This window comes from Triplophysa dalaica, chromosome 3 (genome assembly GCF_015846415.1).
Source record: "Triplophysa dalaica isolate WHDGS20190420 chromosome 3, ASM1584641v1, whole genome shotgun sequence".
NCBI lineage: Eukaryota > Metazoa > Chordata > Actinopteri > Cypriniformes > Nemacheilidae > Triplophysa > Triplophysa dalaica.
In genome coordinates, this window is record NC_079544.1 from 2260998 (window position 1) to 2281452 (window position 20455).

At 35.3% G+C, this 20455-nt stretch overlaps 3 protein-coding genes across 5 annotated transcripts; 2 read left to right on the forward strand and 1 right to left on the reverse strand.

Moving 5' to 3' along the window:
- Nucleotides 1-4802: 4802 nt before the first annotated feature.
- LOC130418036 (cerebellin-2-like) lies at nucleotides 4803-5834 on the reverse strand. The gene is made up of 4 exons (XM_056743972.1): nucleotides 5643-5834; nucleotides 5413-5475; nucleotides 5205-5336; nucleotides 4803-5120 (listed from the first exon to the last, which is right to left on the reverse strand). Exons 1-4 carry the CDS (start codon nucleotides 5794-5796, stop codon nucleotides 4837-4839), a joined length of 633 nt encoding a protein of 210 aa, XP_056599950.1. The 5' UTR covers nucleotides 5797-5834; the 3' UTR covers nucleotides 4803-4836.
- A 3641-nt stretch (nucleotides 5835-9475) lies between these two features.
- LOC130418017 (CMRF35-like molecule 5) lies at nucleotides 9476-12506 on the forward strand. Of its 2 annotated transcripts, XM_056743944.1 has the most exons (9): nucleotides 9476-9563; nucleotides 9742-10065; nucleotides 10146-10454; nucleotides 10562-10598; nucleotides 11102-11205; nucleotides 11306-11358; nucleotides 11653-11721; nucleotides 11850-11903; nucleotides 11998-12506. In XM_056743944.1, exons 1-9 carry the CDS (start codon nucleotides 9518-9520, stop codon nucleotides 12013-12015), a joined length of 1014 nt encoding a protein of 337 aa, XP_056599922.1. In that variant the 5' UTR covers nucleotides 9476-9517; the 3' UTR covers nucleotides 12016-12506. The 2 variants fall into 2 exon arrangements, with proteins under 2 accessions (XP_056599922.1, XP_056599923.1); XM_056743945.1 differs by lacking the exon at nucleotides 11998-12506 and having other exon boundaries at nucleotides 11819-11856.
- Nucleotides 12507-14387: 1881 nt separating this feature from the next.
- Nucleotides 14388-19474, forward strand: LOC130418010 (CMRF35-like molecule 8). Of its 2 annotated transcripts, XM_056743927.1 has the most exons (11): nucleotides 14388-15712; nucleotides 16075-16410; nucleotides 16495-16782; nucleotides 17002-17035; nucleotides 17134-17199; nucleotides 17529-17620; nucleotides 17726-17781; nucleotides 17986-18054; nucleotides 18183-18236; nucleotides 18658-18731; nucleotides 19354-19474. In XM_056743927.1, the coding sequence occupies exons 1-10, from the start codon at nucleotides 15607-15609 to the stop codon at nucleotides 18685-18687; spliced, it is 1131 nt and encodes a 376-aa protein (XP_056599905.1). In that variant the 5' UTR covers nucleotides 14388-15606; the 3' UTR covers nucleotides 18688-18731; nucleotides 19354-19474. The 2 variants fall into 2 exon arrangements, with proteins under 2 accessions (XP_056599905.1, XP_056599906.1); XM_056743928.1 differs by lacking the exons at nucleotides 18658-18731; nucleotides 19354-19474 and adding an exon at nucleotides 18317-18451.
- The last annotated feature ends 981 nt before the right edge of the window (nucleotides 19475-20455 follow it).

Sequence of the window (20455 nt, forward strand, 5' to 3'; positions counted from 1 at the left end):
AAACTTTGTAAAACCCATTTTTCTTTTGCACAGGACAGTAAAGAAACCCTCTCAGATGACTGTCCTTTGGAGGAAGTACTTGTAAGTGCACAAATAACTTTATGTAATTTATAGGTGTGGACACATTATTTCTGACTGCAATATGAGTTGCAGGAGGAAACGCCTACAAACAGGCCTACAGCACAAAGTGATACAGAGGTGGGCAGTCTACTTTTCCTTTTTCTGTTGCATGAGGCTTGTGTTGAGTTTTTTTTTTGTAATGGCACAGGGTTATCCGTACCCTATATAAACAGAATATTCAACATAAAATTGAGTATTTTGCTATTAAAAAACAAAAATTGAGGGGAGAAATTGAACTTGACACCTTAAAGAAGAAACTGGCACTAGAGATTGAGTCGCTTCAAAAGAAACTTCAGAGTAAGTGCTAAAACGGAATTTTTAACAAAGAGCACTATTGCTGCCCTTGAATAACTATATGTATATATATATATATTATTGCAGGCAAAAGATGACCATCACTGGCTTTTCCTGAGAAACAATAATTGAAATAAAACTCCATGAACTAAGCATGTTGTCTTGTCTTCTATTATTAATTTAATGAAGGTTAATGTGTAAAAAAAAGAATTCAAAAATGGTGTTCCACAATTCTGTCCCGTGGAGCTCTCCACTAGGTTGGTCCAAGTGCACTGGCTGGAGGTCATCATCAGGCTGCACCTCCACCACAGAGGTCCTCTCCTTTCTGATGGTGGCAATATTGTGGAGGATGGCACATGCAACAATAATGTCACAGGCCGTGTCAGGTGTAACCCTCAGACCCCTAAGACACTGAAATCTTCCCTTTATTTGGCCAAAGGTCAATTCAACGCGTGCCCTTGTCGTGGCTACAGCTGTATTGTAACGGATTTGTGGTCCAGGGTTTGGGTCAGGGAATGGCGTCATGAAGTACTGCCTGCAGGCATAGCCCCTGTCACCAAGCAGGACCCCATCCTAAGCACCTGGAAAAATGTTTTGTTAGGCTCAGAATAAAATTATGTAATACAGTGAGTTTTAAATAATTTTTCCTTACCACGTTCAAATAATGTGCATAAATGTGACTCTGAAAATCCTGGAGTCATGCACAGAACCAGGCCATGTGGCTTCCACATTTGTGATGTGAAACATGGAGTCACACACCATCTAAAATATTTGTAATCAGTCAACTGCATACTTTTTGATTACATTACTTTCATTTATTTATTTATTGCTTATCTGGAATATTAATAATTCTAATAGTAATTTACTTGCACATTTACACCATGAAATCCCTTTCAGTTCACAAAATCCCTTTCATTGGGGCCAGGTGGGGCCCGATGGGGACCTGTGTGCAGTCTGTGGCACCAATAGAGTTACGAAGAACGGGCCCCAGGTCTCCCTGTATTAGGCTCAGTGAAATGTTCGGCCCTGTCCCAAATAACGCACTCCGGTCTTGTGGATCTCCTCAGAGTCCACACTTGGTGACGTCATAAAATGCAGACCAATAGGGCACTAGGCACTAGGGTTGCGCGGTGAAGTGGTGCTACGGTAGCATCGCGATGCTGAAGGATTTGATTATTTAATCAGTTGCGTAATTGCATTTAATTGGTTTTGTCTTGTTTGGAGGTGAAGTCATAATATTGTGAGTGTTTTGGTGCATGCATTTGATGCCCAGGCTGTGTCCTGATGGGAAGTGATTGCAGCAGAGGAATGTGAGTTTGGGGGGGGGAGACGGGGCCTCTTCGGCTGCAGTTGTTTAGGGGCTTGGGGGAGGTATCTGGAATGTTGTTTCAGAAGTGTTTTACAGGAACCAGATAAGGCAGAAGTTGGTGATTGGTGAAAACAAGGAAGATCCTGCCCCCGGCAGAAGAGAGATTGGCGTGAAATAACAATAAATGCTGTGAATATGTGCTGTGGGGGTGGTTGTTCCTTGGGAGGACAGAGGAGTGTTGTCCAGCAACCCAGCGCGTTGTATTTTGATACTTTCTGACCAATAAACTTCAATACTTGTTAGAGATTGCCTTCCTTCAATTTTTGAACATGCAGGACGACCTTTAAAGTCCAACAATGCTAAAGCTTCAAAATACCCGCAATGCCTCTCATTTATGAAACGGTATATCGTAGTACCGTAGGTAATGTTGCATATGCGCATTAATATTCATTTGAACCCTTTATCTGCATTTTTGCGGTGTTTATCTCCTAAATGAAAGCGTGTTTTGAATGACTCGGACGAGATAATGATTCAAATAGCGTTTTGAACGAATTGGTTAAATGATTCACTTACTCAGTGGAAAATTTACGGCACGTCTTAGCTGTGCATTTGAAGTTTAATATTTCCCTTCGTAAAGACTGCTTTATCAATTAAGTTTGAATTAGTTCCCACATGAAAAATGATCTAGTGTATTATAGTATTTACTACAGTAAACTACTAAAGCTTATAGACACTCACTATAGTAAATATTTAAGTATAGCAGTATTTGCAACAATTTATCCAAGTCCCCCTGAATTTTTTTTTTTGGTGGGGGTTCGTCTCGCAATATACAATTGATATAAAAAAACACAATACATTTGAATATATTTGATATAATAAGCATAACTATATGCTATTCTATTTAGAACAGGCTTACATAGAAGAAATGGCTTCTTTTATTGTCCTGCGCTTAATGGTCTTTAGACGTGGGTCGGGGCGTTTCACATTTAAAGAGACATGACAACTAGCCCATTAACAAATATAAATTAAATATTAATTATTGTAAATAATAAATTTTACAAAATGTAGCACATCCGTTGCATGAATTTAAACACATTTTTCATCATAATTTTTACTCAAATACAAATATCTAATGCCTTATGGGGGGCCACGGCCATCAATTCGAGCACTGAACATGGCAAAGCATCGTGATACTACTTGGTATCGAGATACTTACATTTACATTTACATTTAGACATTTAGCAGACGCTTTTATCCAAAGCGACTTACAAGGCCTTTTTATGCATAACAGGCACACAGTAACTCTTGAGTACCCAAAAAAATGTCCTCGTGAGCGCGCGAAACGTTTCTCGTGAGCACTAGAAACGTCTTCTGATTTTTTAAATGTCCCCTCCTCGACTCCGTTCAAACGAGCTCCAAATGTGAAAAAACGCATACAAACATTTCGGACTGTATGTGCAAAGACCGTATGATCTCGCACGACCTCAACCTCATACATTTTATTACGATATGCTTTCGTTAGGTTTTAGAGCGGGGTTAGGGGAGGGGCTTCCATATTGAATTTTTTCCAATTATCGTACGTTTGTTTATCATTCACAACGTACAAATTCATACGAATTAGCCACCTTGTGAAATAGTTAAAAATTCCCGTGAGATCAGGTAGAAATAGGCTGAATAAATTATAATTGTAAATTATTATAATATTAAAATAAATTACTTGATATAACAGTTACATTATTGCTTCTTATTAATAATCCCCTGTAAATAAATGGCAAATCTCACTGTTTTCATATTTTACAGGCCGTGATGTTGAAAGCACAATTGTGGCAAAATTTCAGTCAGATATCAAACACCTAACAGACAGACTCACTGTCGTAGAAAAAGGTAAACTACTTTACATTGATATTAATTGTACAATCCATATTTGTGTTTTACTCATAAAAACACATCTTCTAATGCTCTTAAAAATTCATTTTTTTCTTATGTTTAGTCTTACGATTTAGCATGTTCAAGAAAGTGGGAAAAAAAATATTTTTGAGCAATGGGGAGCTGGGTAATATTCAAAAGGCACGAAGCATCTGCTCTGACGCTGGGGCGAAAATTGCCCTGCCACGGAATGAAGATGAAAATAACGTGCTAGCGTCAATGAAATTCGACTCTGGAACTTCAGTCTTCATCGGTGCAACAGACATTGTTGATGAAGGCTATTTCACAGATTTGGCTCACCGACCTCTATCTTTCACCAAATGGAGAGATTATTAGCCAAATGATTATAATGGGGCAGAGGACTGTGTAGTTGTTGTAGATGGTTTTTGGGTTGACATAAACTGTTCTAGAGAGAAGGTTGTTGTGTGTGAACTAGAACATTAAAGATGAAACTTTTGCTTTTCGACAACTCTGTATCTGTGCTCAGATGTCTGAATGAAGAATATAAAAGCAAATCAATGTGTCGTACTATCTCATCTCTACTTTACCCATCACTGGACATCTAATCTAATGTCATTTGAACAATACCATAAAAACCTTAATATGAAAAATTCTAATTTTGTAATCAAATCAAATACTAATAGGTCAGATGGCAATATTAGTGAAGTGTCTCTTTAACGTTTAAAAGCATTCATTTGTGTGTTTTAAAGTGTTCCCTAGGGAATCGTCACATCAGTAGCGGTTCACATTGATCATAAATGGGAACATGAAAAAAATGTCTAAATGTTCTTAAAGAAGCATTGTTATGGATCATCACTTCTGGTTTGTGCATTTTAATTCACAGAAATCCTACAAAGGATGTTGTCTATCAAAAACGTGTGTGTCCTTTTTGTCACATCCATTTTAAAACAGAAAACTAATGTTCAGACTAATGTCTGGTGTGGTTTAGTGAAATATAAACAGATGATTCAGTGTTTGGAATAAATACATTCTTTGAGAATTTTTTACTGAAAACCTCAGTTTATCCCATTTATTCATCAACAGTTAAAATAGGACAATGCCACGTTGTTTTTATAATTGCAAGAAAATTTTATTGTTCGTTTTATTGTTTATGTAATATATAAACATTGTTAATATTGTTTATCCAGAATTATTCACATCCTCTGGTGGGTTTAAGAGTCTGAGATTTATAAAGGGAAAAGCATGAAACCACTGAAACTGGTGAAGCTGGACTCATCGTCATAAACCCAGCTGTCTTTCCACAGCTCTGTGTGCACCTTATCGGCCTTCTCCAGTGTAAGAACAACACCATTGCTGCCGTTACCATTGGGAGCGCTCTGGGTCTTGTGAAAATACACGGAGCATTGCTGTTCATTATTCTTATAAAGACTGACCGCCATTGTGTTCCCTGCATGTGAATGACCATAAAATCTGAAGAAATAGACTCCTTTTACTGGTGCTGTGAAAACGCCTGCAATGACACAAATATGTGAATTTAGAAACCCTGCACAATGTATTTTATTATGTTTTTATCTGTATTTTAAATAAAGATTACCAGTGTTTGAATCATATGCATTTCCAATGTTACTGAAGATTTTTTGGTAGACCAGAGTTCTTGATTCTTCAAATGGTCCAGTGTGTTGTGGTCCAGAGTTTAGAAGTCCAGCTGAAAAGGCAACCTTTCTGGCTGTGAACGGACAAATTAATATAATGGTTTTCTCTCTGAAAAATAAAAAAATTACAGTAGAATTAATTTCACTCACCTGTATTTTCTGCTTGTAAAGACTGAACCTTGATCTCTGAGGCTTGTGTAAAACTCCTCAAAGCTGTTCAGAATATACACATTGTCAAATTTTGTTACAAGGCAGTTCTTGGATTTTACAAATAGAATAACAAACAAGAACTAAATAAAAGGACAAAAGCTAAACATTCACAAACAATACAAATAGATCATGTTAAGACAAAATGACGACTCTTATTGAAACATTTTTACCTTCGTTCTCTCTCTTCAATTCCCCCAGAATGGCCTCTGTGACTCTCAGTCTTTCTTCAATATTGTTAATTCTTTGTGGTGTAATTGAATCTTGAGCCAGCGAAGCCCCAACACAGAGCAACAAGAACATATTTAGAGCCGCAGGGATCTTCATTGTTAGCCTACTTACTCTTTGTCTATCCAAAGTGCTTGTGGTATAAATTCACATTTATTTGGGGAAAGGGGGGGTTGAAAGTAGACCAATGCGATGCTGCTAAAAGTAAACAAGAACCTTGTATTGTTTGCATTGCTGACTTATAATTTTTTTGATAACTTTTTAATTAGGACAGATATTTTGTAAAATCCTATTTTGATATGCATGCATGTATACATTTAGTAGAAACGTTTTATCCAAAACGTGCATTGATTACAGTAGTAGTAGGCTATATCTTTTAGCATTCTTTCTGGTACTCAAACCGACAACGGTGTATGTGGCTTGTTTTGACCTTTACAGTTAAATAAGTAAATAACCGAGTACAATGATATTTTTCAAGTTTAACAATCAAACTTACCGAACGATAACAGTACTTTTCAAACACTTCTCGAATGCGCTCTGTGATTGGATGAAAAATTATTTAAAACTGTGACGTCAAGGGATCGGTTACTCGAAGCAGGTGAATTTCTGGTGCGGCGGTGGAACCACGGGATTAATTGTAATAACTAAAAGAATAATAAATAATAGCGAACATCGCAGTGTTATATTGTTTATAATTCAATGTGTGATATGATCATATGGACTGAGGGCTCGAGACGGAAGCGATCGTGTTAGCTGATCAGTCATCGAACGATCGGTGTTGAGAAGCGCGCGAGCTCTGTGCACGGTGAAACATGGGGAGGCGGTTTCAACATCCTTCCATAAAGATGACATCAAACCTGAGTACTTTAAATATAAGAATAAAACAGTTACAATGAAGATGTTGTAATGTACATTAGTGTACGTTTTACTTTTGAAATGCCTTTAGTTAAAACAACAGCTTGAACCGATTGTGAACTGGACAGGAACCTATTCAATGATGATGAGAAATCATAAATGTTTTAATAGATTGATGTTTGTCTATCACGTACACGTAACATTAAATGCCTTCGACAAGGATCTCTAACCCTCCAGGACCACCTTTAGGTTTTTTTGGACATTGCAAACACCTCCAACCTCCCAGATTTTATGCTGATTCATTTCTTTTGTTATGGACTCAGTGACTTTTACAAACATAAAATCATCCTTGATGGACCTCGAGGGTCGCTTTGTGAATTTTTAGACTTTACCCTTTCGTGGGCGGGGTCCTCCATCACCGTTGTTAAGGTGGAGGAGGAGACCCGACCTAAAAAATGTTTGGGAGGGGCAGTTGTCCTCTGACTCCGTTGACCAGCATGCTCCACATTGATGGCCGCCACGCCAGTGCCCATTAGCAAGATGGATGCCAGTCCAGTGCCCCCAAGCAGGATGGCCACCAGGCCTGGCCCTCCATCCTGCCCCCCTGTTCCACTCCTCGGTCTTTGTTTCATGCTATGTTTTATGCTTTGTTCAATCTGTGGATTAATTTGATTTGTTTTTGTCATTTATTGTAAATGCAAATAAACTGACATGATAACTCATCAGTCTCAGTGTGTGTTTTTCAGTTTAAATCAGTCATACATTCTGAGACTTACAGAACTGTACACATCTCAAACTGACTGAAGTTAAACCTTTAGTTCATTGTAATATAGGAGCCTGTATACGTCTGTGTCTACAGATATTAATTCATTGGTGACCTCAAGGACTAATCTTAAGGTAAGGTTTATCCAACAATACATTTTAAAATCACAACTAATGTAAATATTTGTCATTTTTGGTTGCTTTCACAAAATACTTTTGGTGACTTTGATGTGAGGGATTTTTTGAAACATTCAACAGAGGAAATGTTTCATGTATTGCTCTGAATTTACTCCTGTTGACGGTCCTGGAACTAAGACTAACTGTTTAAAATAAAAAATTAAAATGTTTAACCTTAAGAAAGTACGGTGGCCGCTAGGTGTCACTGCGCTGCAACAGAAGAAAACACATGCAAACACAAAAAACACAAGCAAATTCAGAAAGCATCTTCATTAGTTTGGCGACACATGCCCTGCAAATTCTCAAACAAACACAGAATCACGCTGCAAGCTGCGTGTTCCGACAACGGAAGTGTTTCCGGGGGACCCCAAAAACTGATGCTCCTGATTGGGACGCTCTTCATTTTGACTTTTCAAATTCGTTAGTGGAATTGTTTATTTTTTGCCTCATTATGGGTTAGTTTATACATCAGTTGTCAAAGGGTCTGACACATTGTTTACTCCATTTATTATTTATTGCAATATTATTAATAGCACTAGGTTAATCCATGTTTTCCATTAAAGATGCATTTGGTTTCTTATGCAATAATAAAAACAGGGATATGAGAATGCATTAATGTGTCACAAATGTTTTATATATTGTGTTTGTATTTACCATAGACTGTATACAACGGTATTTACTCTTAATTTCTAGTTAATACGACTTTTTAAGGAAAAATGTGAATGTCAACCACAAAGAAAGACCTCATGGCGACACAATGTCCTTTTAAAATTATTAAACGGATTTGCTATACTGCATGTCTGTTTCCAAATAGTTTTTCTTTATGTCTTAGCATTTGGAATCAAGTAGTAATATAGAAGTAGCTAGTTTTTATTATATTGAACATATAACATTAGTCTGCCATAATGTGTTTCTTTTATCGGTAGGTCTACTATGCACAAATTAAAATGTAAAAATGAGTGAATAATGTGAAAATGCTTGCAATCACATTCAAAATGAAACATTGTATGAACTTCTCACTCTTAACATTTTGTAAAGGTTATTCTAATGTATTTATTAAACATACTTTTGACGTCTCTGTACAAACAGTATGTTCTCATTTTGAATGACAAAGTCACATAAATCAATAAAGTCTATGAATTAGATCTGTTGTCGCCTGCATTGCTGTGCTTTCATTTTTTCACCAAATGACGAATGTCTGCAGAACTTTCAGCTTTATATATCTCCTTTCACCTTCATTTTACCAGCTACAAAGAGCAGGAAACATTTTTTGACAGGATGTCTGAAAGCAAAATAAGCATACGTTACTTATGTGATATTGACAGTCATGTGTGGATGCTGTTTACACGAGCACCTTAAGATTTAAAAATCAAACACACATAACATTCGAACACATTCACGTCTCCTATAGTCCTGTTTGTTTTTTTTCTGTAGTTTATTTGCTTATGGCACATTTTCTTGCTTTTGTTTATATTTCACAATGTTATGTTGTTCAGATAATGATACTGTGAAAAGTAGTTTTAACCTTTCTCATGGTTTATGACTAGGCTTTCAACACTTCTGTGTGGTTTCCTCATGCATGTTTCAACAGTTCAACAGTATTGATCTTTAAGTACCGTCTAAAACTTCAATTAAAACATTTCCAAGAGATCCAGTCTTAACATTTCATCAAAACGGGGGTCCAGACAACAAGTTTTTTGAAAATAATAAATAATAAATATTTGGTGCTATATTCATGTTGTGTAATGTAAATTGAATTAAAGTGAAGTTAATTGAATTTGAGGATTGTCGAAAATAAGCTTCTTGAGTCGGGAGAATCACTGCCATAGTCAAACAACAAGAATCAACAACTGATCAATTTCAACGTTTGCCTATTTACTGCAAGATCTGACCACAGTCACATGTGCTTTGAGGCATTTTTCAAACCACCTGCTGTGGCAAAACATTCAAACTATGATGAAGGAAGTTAATAAGTGCAGAGTTGTGCAGAAAAGAAACTGCGTTGCGTCTTTTTGACGAACGGATTATGAGTATCACGAGGTTCATTTTTATCATCCTTTGGCTCATTTCAGGCAAGCAACCTCTGTTTTAATTCAATTGATTTAAAATTAGTTCTTTTAGTTGCATAAGTAGGAAAATGTTACAAGGATACAGACTTTTTCATCCTGTCATCAGAATTGAAGAAGGCTGTATACGTATATTGTGTTTAGATTAAATTGTGATAGTTACTATCTTCTTTATATTATGTAGGTGCTCAGTGTAAAACGGATGACGAATTAAAAGTATTTTCTGTTCAGACTGGAGGATCTCTTACTATTCCATGTCATTATGACACACAATATATTCAACAAAAGAAATACTGGTGCTATCATGCAAAAGGAGAATACAAGTCCTGCTCTGTTCTGGCATCCGCTAATGAAACTAAAGGAAGAGTTTCAGTCATTGATCATCCTGATCAGAGTTTATTTACCGTCACTATGACAAACCTGCAGGATCAAGACTCTGGAAAATACTGGTGTGTTGTGGAAATTAAAAGCAATCAGAAAAATCCGATTTATGTTAGAATCCAATCAGGTATGAGATTTATTTCACACTTAATTATTATTTCACTTATTTCAGATAAATGTCAATAATATGTGTGTGTGTGTGTTTAGTTCCTGATGTGTCTGTGGTGTCCAGCAGTGTATCTGGAGATGAAGGTGGTAATATCAGTGTAAAGTGTCTCTATAGTTCTGCATATAAGAATAAACACAAACACTGGTGCAGATATAAAGACAAGAGCTGTTACTCATCCCAGAGTTCATCAGTTGAGATCAGTGATGATGAGAGAGAATCTTTCACTGTGTTGATGTCTGGACTGATGCTGAGTGATTCTGGCTGGTACTTCTGTTCTGTAGGAGATCGACAGGCTCCTGTTCAGCTCACAGTCACGTGTAAAGCTCATTCAATCATCAACAAAACAGGTTTTGAACTTTTGCTTCTATGTTTATAAAGAACAATAAGCAAAATGTTTAATCTTCATGATCTGTTTTCATATAAATGTATTGTTGTCTACATTTCTGTTTGACAGAAGTGAACACAGATACTGACTCAACAAGAGACTTAAAGTAAGTCATTCATCTTTTCCTCACGACTCATTGTTATTTTCATTATTTTTCTGAAATGAGGTGATTTGTTACATTTCTCATTTATCAAATCACCTCATTTGTTACATGTATTTAATATACATTTTCTGATGCATTTCTTTCTTTTTTAATCTGGTGTAATGCATTTTTTAATAATGCAGATATGGACCTTATGAGGGTTTTCAATTTCATTTTATCTTAATTTCAAGCTGCACATAATGTGGTTTCCTTGATGCACTTCTTGTCTTGTCTAACTTTGCAGAGGTTATTTATTTTATTTTAGCTACATATTTAAAATGTAGAAGATTTAGAGCATTTTTAAGTCGATGTGTAGTTTATTAATTATATTCTATGGATGTTTGATGACACACTTCAACTTCATATCCAGAGGATCAGCGTAGACAAATAAGCAACACAACTATAACAAATTTAGAATATAAATGAAGGTCAATCTGTATGAAGCCCATTGTTATTTATGTTCACAGACAGTACGGCCATCTGAGATTGTGGCATTTACTTGTTGTGCTGTTGTTGCTGTTGCTGCTGATAACGATTGTTATAACGACCATAATACTAAGAAACAAACACAGTCAGTATTGTTGAGTTTAATTAATTGAAAGATAATGTTTTTGTACATTAAGTTTAAGTAATTAAGCAAAACAACAGATCGTTTCCTCTTTTACTAACAGAGAGAAATAACACGCACATCACACACGAGAAACCAGATACAACCAGTGATACAGTGAGTACTTCTGTTTACATTTGTTAATTTAGCAAATGCTTCAATCCAGAGTGACTTCTGAATTGAGAGCACAAGTGATTCATCATATAGACACTGAAGTAGTTGTATAGTTAGAGAAGTTTCATATCGGGTGGAAAAGTTTTTTTTTCTAAAAATAACACTGTGGGAAAGTTACAATGTTGGGGAAGTGGCTCTGAAACTGTAAAAACCCCTTAACTGTAAAGCAGTAAAGGAACTGCTCAACACTGGAAAATTATAAAACAGAGATTAAAACAGATGTGTGTTTATTCACAGGATGACTCTGTTAATCCAGAATGTGATGTGACATACAGTTCTGTGATTAAACTTCACCAGACTAAAGCTGTAAGTGAATAAATAACATCACACACAAACAGAGACAGACTCATAATGGACGTCTGATGTCAGTAGTTTATTCAGTAGCATTTGTCTTAATATTCAGTTCGATTTTATATGATGTGTCACATCTCCAGTGCCATCCAGTATCTGAAGAGGAAAATGTGATCTACAGCTCTGTGTGTGAACAGGTGAGATGTTAATGTTGTGTTATTTACATAGACACTGAATGTTGTAGTGACTAAAGATTATAGAAATTTACAATTAACTCATTTTATCACACAGGTGTCTGATCTGGATTAAATCGGCCTACATTAGCAATATATGAACACAGCATGCAGAATACTGTACCTGGCCCCATATTTACAATCCAAGTTTAATGCAACTGGTTTGTCCTTGTACATATACAAATAAGAACATGTACATTGCTGTGTCACATTAAATATTGGTATTCATTTAATGAGACTTCTAGGAACAAATGTGTATTACGTTAAAAGTTATCAGTTAAGTTCATATTTGCTATACTGTCTGTTTTTTAATGTTTCATAGTTTATTTTTAGCATCAAGTAACTATCCCGAGAGGATTTTATCAATTAGGTCCAGCAACTCTGTTTGGTTTGAGAGTTCAGGTGAATCAAAATTCTGTCAGACGTATTTTGCCCATTCATTTTACATTGTATTATTTTGTTCATCTGGTTACATTTTTATATTAAATTAAATGTGTTCGGGTGGTGTTGATCTCTAGTGATGCTGTCTGTCTGTAAACTACACAAATTAAAGCAGTGCAAAAATGATTGATAGCCTAATGTGTAAATACTTACAAGTGAAACTGAAACATTGATGTTAAACGTCTCCTCACTCCAGTGGCGTTGCGAGGGTGGGTCTTTGGGGGCTTACGCCCCTCATTCTTTGCCAAAAGCCCCTCATCTTTTTGAAGATTTAAAGCGTTTCATTTCACAAATTGGAAGAGTATAGTCATGTGACTTTAAAAAAAAATGATCGACACGGTTTGTAGTGCATTATGGTAAAGAGTACCTGATCTTGTCATCAGCTGGCACTGTTTCAACAAATGTCATTTATTCACTGAACGGTGGTCTGCGAGATTCACAACTTATCTCTAAATTCTAATATTAAACTTTTACTGCTGTCAATGTATCTTTGCAGTTTCTAAGTTTTTGTGCAAACTTTACTCAATACAGTTTAGGCCTTTGTCATGGAGTTGGGCTGAAATGGGATACTTTCCATTTTAATGTGCACATGGATAAACTGAATCATCAACTAATGTTGTTAAATGTATATTTATTTTATTCTGTTAACAAACAACATTTCTCCAAAATTTCAAATAAAAATATTGTTTCTATATGCATTTATTTGCAGAAAGCAGGTCAACATAACAGAAAAGATGCTCTTTATTTTTTTCAGACCAGATCCTGGAAAGACAAGTTCATTCACTTTTTAAGCGACACAACAGTACAACATGTATTTAGGAATAATTGTATATTTTAGTTCTCTTAATTTGAAATTCGTTTTTTTTTTGCAGTGTAATGACGTAGAGAACTGAGCTCAAAGTGGAGCAGTGTAAGTGATGTTTTTTGTATTGTAAGAGTTAATATGCATTATTAAGAAAGCTGATGTATATGTTTATGTGTGGGGGGTTAAAAGGTATTTTCAGGGGGCTAAGACCCCATCCCTGCCTCACTCTAACCCTGTATATTAACCCTGAGGTTATGTCATAAAGTATTTGTTATAATTCATATCTTTACAAACAATAGAAGCATGTTTGTCTAAAGAAGGTATTTTACAGTGCAAAGGAATCTAATGTCACCAGCCACAAACAGCAAAAAACATTTTTGTCTAAGGTCTGATGATGTCAACAAAATTAATTGTATGAACAGAAATAATAATCATTGAGAATGTAAATGATGTTGACTTTAGTAGCATGAAAATTTAAAATGTTAGATTTCCTTACAAGGTAAAACATTTTGTTCCGTAAATTATTATTAACATGATATTGACACTCCTGTGTGGAGGCTGTTGTCAAGACCAACTCAAGAAGTGGGAAGTGAGAGATTCTATAAAAATCACAGACACGCTAACTATAATGACATGAAAATACACATGTATTCAATGTAGTCCTGTGTTTCATTTTAAAAAATGTATGTGGGCAAGAAAATTGAACCAGAACAACAGAACGATAGTAAGATACATGATGAGTCAACAGGAACATGGACCAACTAGACTAGAGTAGACTAGAGACAAGAATTGACAATAACTACAAGTAACTAGACTAGATAAACTGCAGAACTACAAACAAGGTGAGTAAACATGAACCACAGGAATCAAAATAAACCAGCACAAGACAGGAAACACAGAGGCATTAAAATAAGGGGTTAAATCAAGAGGGGAACAGGTGCAGGGCATGAAATCATTAACAATCAATAACAAAGAAGAGACCAGAGAGAGCGCGTGACATGTCAAAACAATCAATGTCATGTCTCTCTCTGCACTAAACACATGGGTCTGTCATGATCCTGCAACAAGACTAAGAAAATATGACCAGACGTGCAGAATCATGACACATACTAAATATATCAGGATCATACTATCATCAAAATTTAACAAATAATATGTAAAACTAAAATTGTAACAGTTGTTTTTTATTGTTGTAGGGGCTGAGTGTAAAACAGGTGATGCAGTGAGATCATTTACTCTTCAGACGGGAGAATCTGTAACTATTCCATGTCATTATGACACACAATATATTCACCATAAGAAATCCTGGTGTTATAATGCAGGAGCAGCATACAATTACTGCTCTATTCTGTCTCTCCTTTCTGATATGAGTCACAATACATTTTGTCGGCAAGGCAACCGTAAGGATGTTTGAGGATCAAAAAGGAAGTGCACCAGATGTTGAAAATTAGAAACAGGAAGTTATACTGTAAAATAGTCACTGACAGTAGAGTTAATATAATACATTACAAACATTTTTGCATAACATTCTCTTACAGGCTACACAAGTAAAACAAGCTGAGAAGCTTTTATGGAAAATGTTAGTAGTAAATCAAGACTTCAAAATGGTTCTCTTCTCTCAGTGGCATGAAAAACAAACTAATAGTACACAGATGAAAACATTATTAGTTGTAATGTTCAATACTGCCAAACATTTTGAAACAAACCTGTCATGCAATATACAGTAATGTAAAGCTGTAATCAATACTTGTATTTTTACTATTTATTTTATTACCGTCACGTGTAAGAGATAGTTTTAAAGCATTTTTGTCCCCTTTAGAGTATTTTTTATTGCTCTATTGTCAATTTTATACATTTTTAGCAATACTGTTGATGTCTGTACAAATGAGGACGCACAGTAACAGGTACTCATATAAAATGAAACAAATCAAGTCAAAGAAAACATCAAAATCTGTAACTGAGGTCTTTCATCATCTCTTGTGCAGACATGCTTTCGACACAAAGAGCTCACGTCTCACAGACTCTGCTTCAGTTTTACTTTTGTCCGTTCCTAAGTAGAGCACTCAAGAAAGGAAGTTGATGCTACTGTGCCAGCGACAAACAGCAGGAAACTTAAGAACTGATGATGTCACCAAAGAATTAAATGTCAATGAACATGTAAATGAGTTTGACTTCAAATGAAATATTAAGTAAAAATATAAGTTTTCCATAATGTAAGACTTTTTAAAGTTATTTTCGTGATATTGACAGCCATTAGTGGAGACACAAGTTGACATGAGCAACTTCAGATGAAGGGCATAGGAACTGAGAGATGCTATAAAAACACACAGTGACTAAAATACCATCAAAGTAGATGTGTGTGTCCTTCAGTTCTGTGTGCCATTTTACATTTTATTTGTTTGTTTCTGTTGCACAAAAATAATGTATATGGACATGAGGAAGACGTGGAAGAATATCACCTTATCTCTTTATGACTGCCGCATCATCAGGTCAAAGTTCATTTGGGTTTTTCTTTGGCTCGTTGTGGGTAAGTGTTTTATTCTGTTTACTCAGATGTGTTGTCCTGGGGGGACACATTGTTTACAGCATTTATAACTGTTCACAACTTTATGCTTATTCATATTTTGCATGAAACTTTTATCACTTATTATCAATTATAGAGAATGACATAAATGTTTTGTTCAAATGGTTTAAAACATGTTTGTTACATTTTCCCTTTTATAATGGGAGCATTTCTTTGTTTCATGTTGCTAAATGAAAAACCCAACGTCTCGTGACACATATAAAATATAAACATCAGATATCAACAATCAGCATCTTCATTTGACTTCAAGGTTTGAAAAAAAATAGTTTAACCAAAATTGTAAGTTTTGTTTTTCTATGTTGTAGGGGCTGAGTGTAAAACAGGTGATGCAGTGAGATCATTTACTCTTCAGACTGGAGGATCTCTTACTATTCCATGTCATTATGACACACAATATATTCAACATAAGAAATACTGGTGTTATGATGCAGGAGCAGCATACAATTACTGCTCTATTCTGGCATCCGCTAATGAAACTAAAGGAAGAGTTTCAGTCATTGATCATCCTGATCAGAGTTTATTTACCGTCACTATGACAAACCTGCAGGATCAAGACACTGGAACTTACTGGTGTGCTGTTGAAATTAAAGGGATTCTAAACATGGATGTGACAGAGCAGCTTTATCTCGCAGTCCAATCAGGTCTGAGATTTATTTCACACATAAATGAAAAATTAACGTAATTTCTGGTAAATGTCAATAATAAATGACTGTGTGTTTGTTCAGCTCCTGATGTGTCTGTGGTGTCCAGCAGTGTATCTGGAGATGAAGGTGGTAATATCAGTGTAAAGTGTCTCTATAGTTCTGCATATAAGAATAAACACAAACAGTGGTGCAGATATAAAGACAAGAGCTGTTACACATCCCAGAGTTCATCAGTTCAGATCAGTGATGATGAGAGAGAATCTTTCACTGTGTTGATGTCTGGACTGATGCTGAGTGATTCTGGCTGGTACTTCTGTTCTGTAGGAGATCGACAGGCTCCTGTTCAGCTCACAGTCACTGGTAAAACTGGTAAATATGCCTTTAATTCATAAGTGTCATCAAATAATATTTACTTATAATTTAAAATTTGACTTTTTATTAGATGGTATAACATTCCATTGATACATTTTATTTATATAACGCTTGTCACAATTTTCATGATCGCATTGTTACTACAACATATACATTTCAGATAAAAATATATGTTGCCGTACGGTAATTTCTTTATTGTTTGCATTTCTGATACAGCGACCACAGTTACTAGCTCAACGGGAGTCTTCATGTTAGTAATCTATCCATCTATCACAATTTATTGTCCACAGTTTTATTTTGGATTGTTGTTCGTTGTTTGTATTGCCTGTGTTATTATTTTCTTGACAGACATGCAGCTTCATTTCCGAGAAACAGCAGTCAAACGCCGGGCGGTGATAAGCAGCAGAATATTTTGTAATTTATTTAATATCTATTTAATTCATTTAAGATCCATTTTCTGTTACATTACTTTTTCTTTATTTGGTGAGTAATGATCGACTTAAAGATGGTCTTTAATCTTATTTTCTTATCTGTTATCTCCTGCATTCACTTATCTAAGATTGCAGTATCGCAGTTAATAGAAAACAGAGTCCAATCTAATCAGAAAATACTATTGTTGAGATTCAGACTGTCACTGATAATAGATGAAGCACCACAACACAGGTGATCATCATCCAATGTCAGATAAATGTCAAACATAATGTCTATGAAGCGCTTATAAACATTGTCATTTATTATCACAGACATCTGAAGATGTGGCTTCCACTCCTTGTGTTGATGCTGCTGATGATGATACTGGTCACCATGGCGACCGTAATTCAGAGACAAAAGCTCAGTAAGTATAATGCACTTTGACTTTGAGATGTGTTTTAATGAATTCTGACAGAAAATGTTTAAGCGCTGAACTGAGAACAACTGGTTTTTACTTGTTTGCTAACAGAAACAAATAACATCAATATCACACATGAGACACCAGACAAAGCCTGTGCAAAGCCTGTAAGTATTTCTTTCTGTCTTTAATTGTTTAAGTAGATGCTTTAATCCAAATTGACTTTAGTATTGAGAAATGAAACACAAAATAAATATTTGTATGTACACTAACATCTGAAGTGATTTAATAGTTAAGCAAGGACAATGTTTTACTGTATATGTGACAGTAACGTAACAGAGAGACTGAAACAGATGTGTGTTTATTCACAGGACGACTCTGTTAATCCAGAATGTGATGTGACATACAGTTCTGTGATTAAACTTCACCAGACTAAAGCTGTAAGTGAATAAATAACATCACACACAAACAGAGACAGACTCATAATGGACGTCTGATGTCAGTAGTTTATTCAGTAGCATTTATGTTAATATTCAGTGTGATTTTATATGATGTGTCATATCTCCAGTGCAGTCCAGTATGTGAAGAGGAAAATGTGATCTACAGCTCTGTGTGTGAACAGGTGAGATGTTAATGTTGTGTTAAAGTTATACACACTGACTGTAGATACTGGACACATAATTGTACCATTTTTTCACACAGAATTGAATACCTGAGCAAAATGTGCATAGAGATATGAACACGGCATGCAGAATACTGTACCTGCAACATAGATTTACAATAAAATGTGTTATTTATGCACAAATAAAAATATGAAGAGAATGCCTTAACGTGTCACAAATAAATATGTGCATATTGTGTTTGTATACAGTTTATAAACATACTTTAGGAATCAGTATGTACATTTTTGTTCAATTAAAAAGTTGTTTTTACAAAGTGAGGTTGGCATAAGCTTTTGAAAGTAACATTTCTAAAGAATCTTAATAAAAATGAATTTAGTGTACTGCTTGTTTCTGAATGACTATTTATGTTGCATTATTTAGCATCACGTCATTTTCACAGCTGTGTTTTAACATTATGATATCGCTGGAACTGCTGAGTTTGGTTTGGAGTTCAGGTGAGCAGCATTGTTGCCCAAAATATTTACTGACTTTCTCACAGAAAAGAAAAGGGTCAGCTTAAGTTAGGAAACAAGAAAAGAAAATAAATCTTTGATCCAATATACACAATGTGATGTTGAAGATTTTCAATCATTCCCACATTTCAATAAATTTTAATGAATTCAGTTTGAGGAGATGTTTTTGTTCATCTGGTTGTATTTTTGCCCTCAATATGTTTTGACTATTTAGGGTTGTGACCTTCTCTTTTTCTTGATATAGCAATGTTCATGTTTTAGAGCAGTGCTGCCATCTAGTGGTGCTGTTGATTCATTGCAGCAACAGGCCAAAGAGCTCAGTGGTCTAGTTTTAGGACAGTTGATATGGTGTGTGCGCGCATGCGTGTGTGTTGCATTTGCAAAGTAGAATAAGCTTCCAGATCTTCAAAGGTATCTCATGACTACCACCTTGGAATTATTTTCTTTTTGTTTTCTAAACAAGTCGCAAAATGTATACAACATAAAGAAAAAACATCAGATTATAATTCCAAGGGATGATGTGTGTATGCTTGATTTTTCCTCCGTTTGTTCACTTGTGTAAAAACAGACCCGTGCAGTGAAATCACATGACTATTGCTTTCAGACAACTTCCACACATCTGCCAGCTGTGGTCACTAAAGTCATGAAATGAAAGAATGTGAAAAGCGCTAGACTTGAAGAGAAGAAACAGATTATGAGTGCCGTACGGTTCATTTTAATTGTTCTTTGTCTCATTACAGGCAAGTAATCTCAGTTTTTTATTAAATTTCATTTTGTTTGCCTAACAGATTTCTATCAATATAGTACAGATGTTATCATTATGTCATCAGCATTGACACAATGTTATGATTGTTACATCTTCTTCATGTACAGTAGGTGTTGAGAGTAAGATGAATGATGAAGAAAGAAAACTGACGGTTCAGACTGGAGGATCTGTTACTGTTTCATGTCATTACAACAGAAATTACACCAAACATAAAAAATTCTGGTGCTACGATAAAACAGAAGAGAATTACTGCTCTATTCTGGCATATGTTAATGAAACTAAAGGAAGAGTTTCAGTCATTGATCATCCTGATCAGAGTTTATTTACCATCACTATGACAAACCTGCAGGATCAAGACACTGGAACTTACTGGTGTGCTGTGCTAATAGACAGAAAATGGGATGTAACCGAGCGGGTTAATATCACAGTCCAACCAGGTGAGACTTTATGACAAATTACTCTCTTCTCTAACAAATGTCAATCACAAATATCTCCTGTAAGTAAAACTGTTGCTGATAAAGCAAATTTAACAAATCTTTATTTTCATTTTTATGTGTACTTTTTAATTCACGATTATATTTAATATATAATTCATTTTTTTGCATTTTTGTTTGACAGCAGTGACTACAAATACTATCTCATCAGGAGTCTCCATGTTAGTCACCCATCCATTCATCTATTCATCACATTTCATTATTTATCTTTCTGAACATTTAGTCTGTGTGTCTTGTGGTTCTTCAGTTTTGCTAAATATGTTGTTATTTACTTTCTTTGACTTCTTTGTCAGCAGATATCATAGCTGCAAATAAAGATGTGCTTTCAACTCTCTTCTGTGGTTTTCTGCAAGCTCTTCTTATCTTGTCTATCTTTGTAAAAAGACGATGTCGCAGATTTAAAACGTTGAAGATTTAGATAAGAAGAGAGTCGTCTATTTTTGATT

What these genes read in the sequence shown, in the direction of transcription:
- LOC130418036 (XM_056743972.1), bottom strand. Translation starts at nt 5,796, where the DNA reads ATGAAGATCCCTGCGGCTCTAAATATGTTCTTGTTGCTCTGTGTTGGG. An exon ending in ATTGAAGAGAGAGAACGAAG is followed by an intron (nt 5,476 to 5,642) that starts GTAAAAATGTTT and finishes TATTCTGAACAG; the next exon opens with CTTTGAGGAGTTTTACACAA. An exon ending in TTTACAAGCAGAAAATACAG is followed by an intron (nt 5,337 to 5,412) that starts GTGAGTGAAATT and finishes GTCCGTTCACAG; the next exon opens with CCAGAAAGGTTGCCTTTTCA.
- LOC130418017 (XM_056743944.1), top strand. Translation starts at nt 9,518, where the DNA reads ATGAGTATCACGAGGTTCATTTTTATCATCCTTTGGCTCATTTCAG. An exon ending in CAGATACAACCAGTGATACA is followed by an intron (nt 11,359 to 11,652) that starts GTGAGTACTTCT and finishes GTTTATTCACAG; the next exon opens with GATGACTCTGTTAATCCAGA. An exon ending in AACTTCACCAGACTAAAGCT is followed by an intron (nt 11,722 to 11,849) that starts GTAAGTGAATAA and finishes TCACATCTCCAG; the next exon opens with TGCCATCCAGTATCTGAAGA.
- LOC130418010 (XM_056743927.1), top strand. Translation starts at nt 15,607, where the DNA reads ATGTATATGGACATGAGGAAGACGTGGAAGAATATCACCTTATCTCTT. An exon ending in TTTTCTTTGGCTCGTTGTGG is followed by an intron (nt 15,713 to 16,074) that starts GTAAGTGTTTTA and finishes TCTATGTTGTAG; the next exon opens with GGGCTGAGTGTAAAACAGGT. An exon ending in GATAAGCAGCAGAATATTTT is followed by an intron (nt 17,200 to 17,528) that starts GTAATTTATTTA and finishes TTATTATCACAG; the next exon opens with ACATCTGAAGATGTGGCTTC.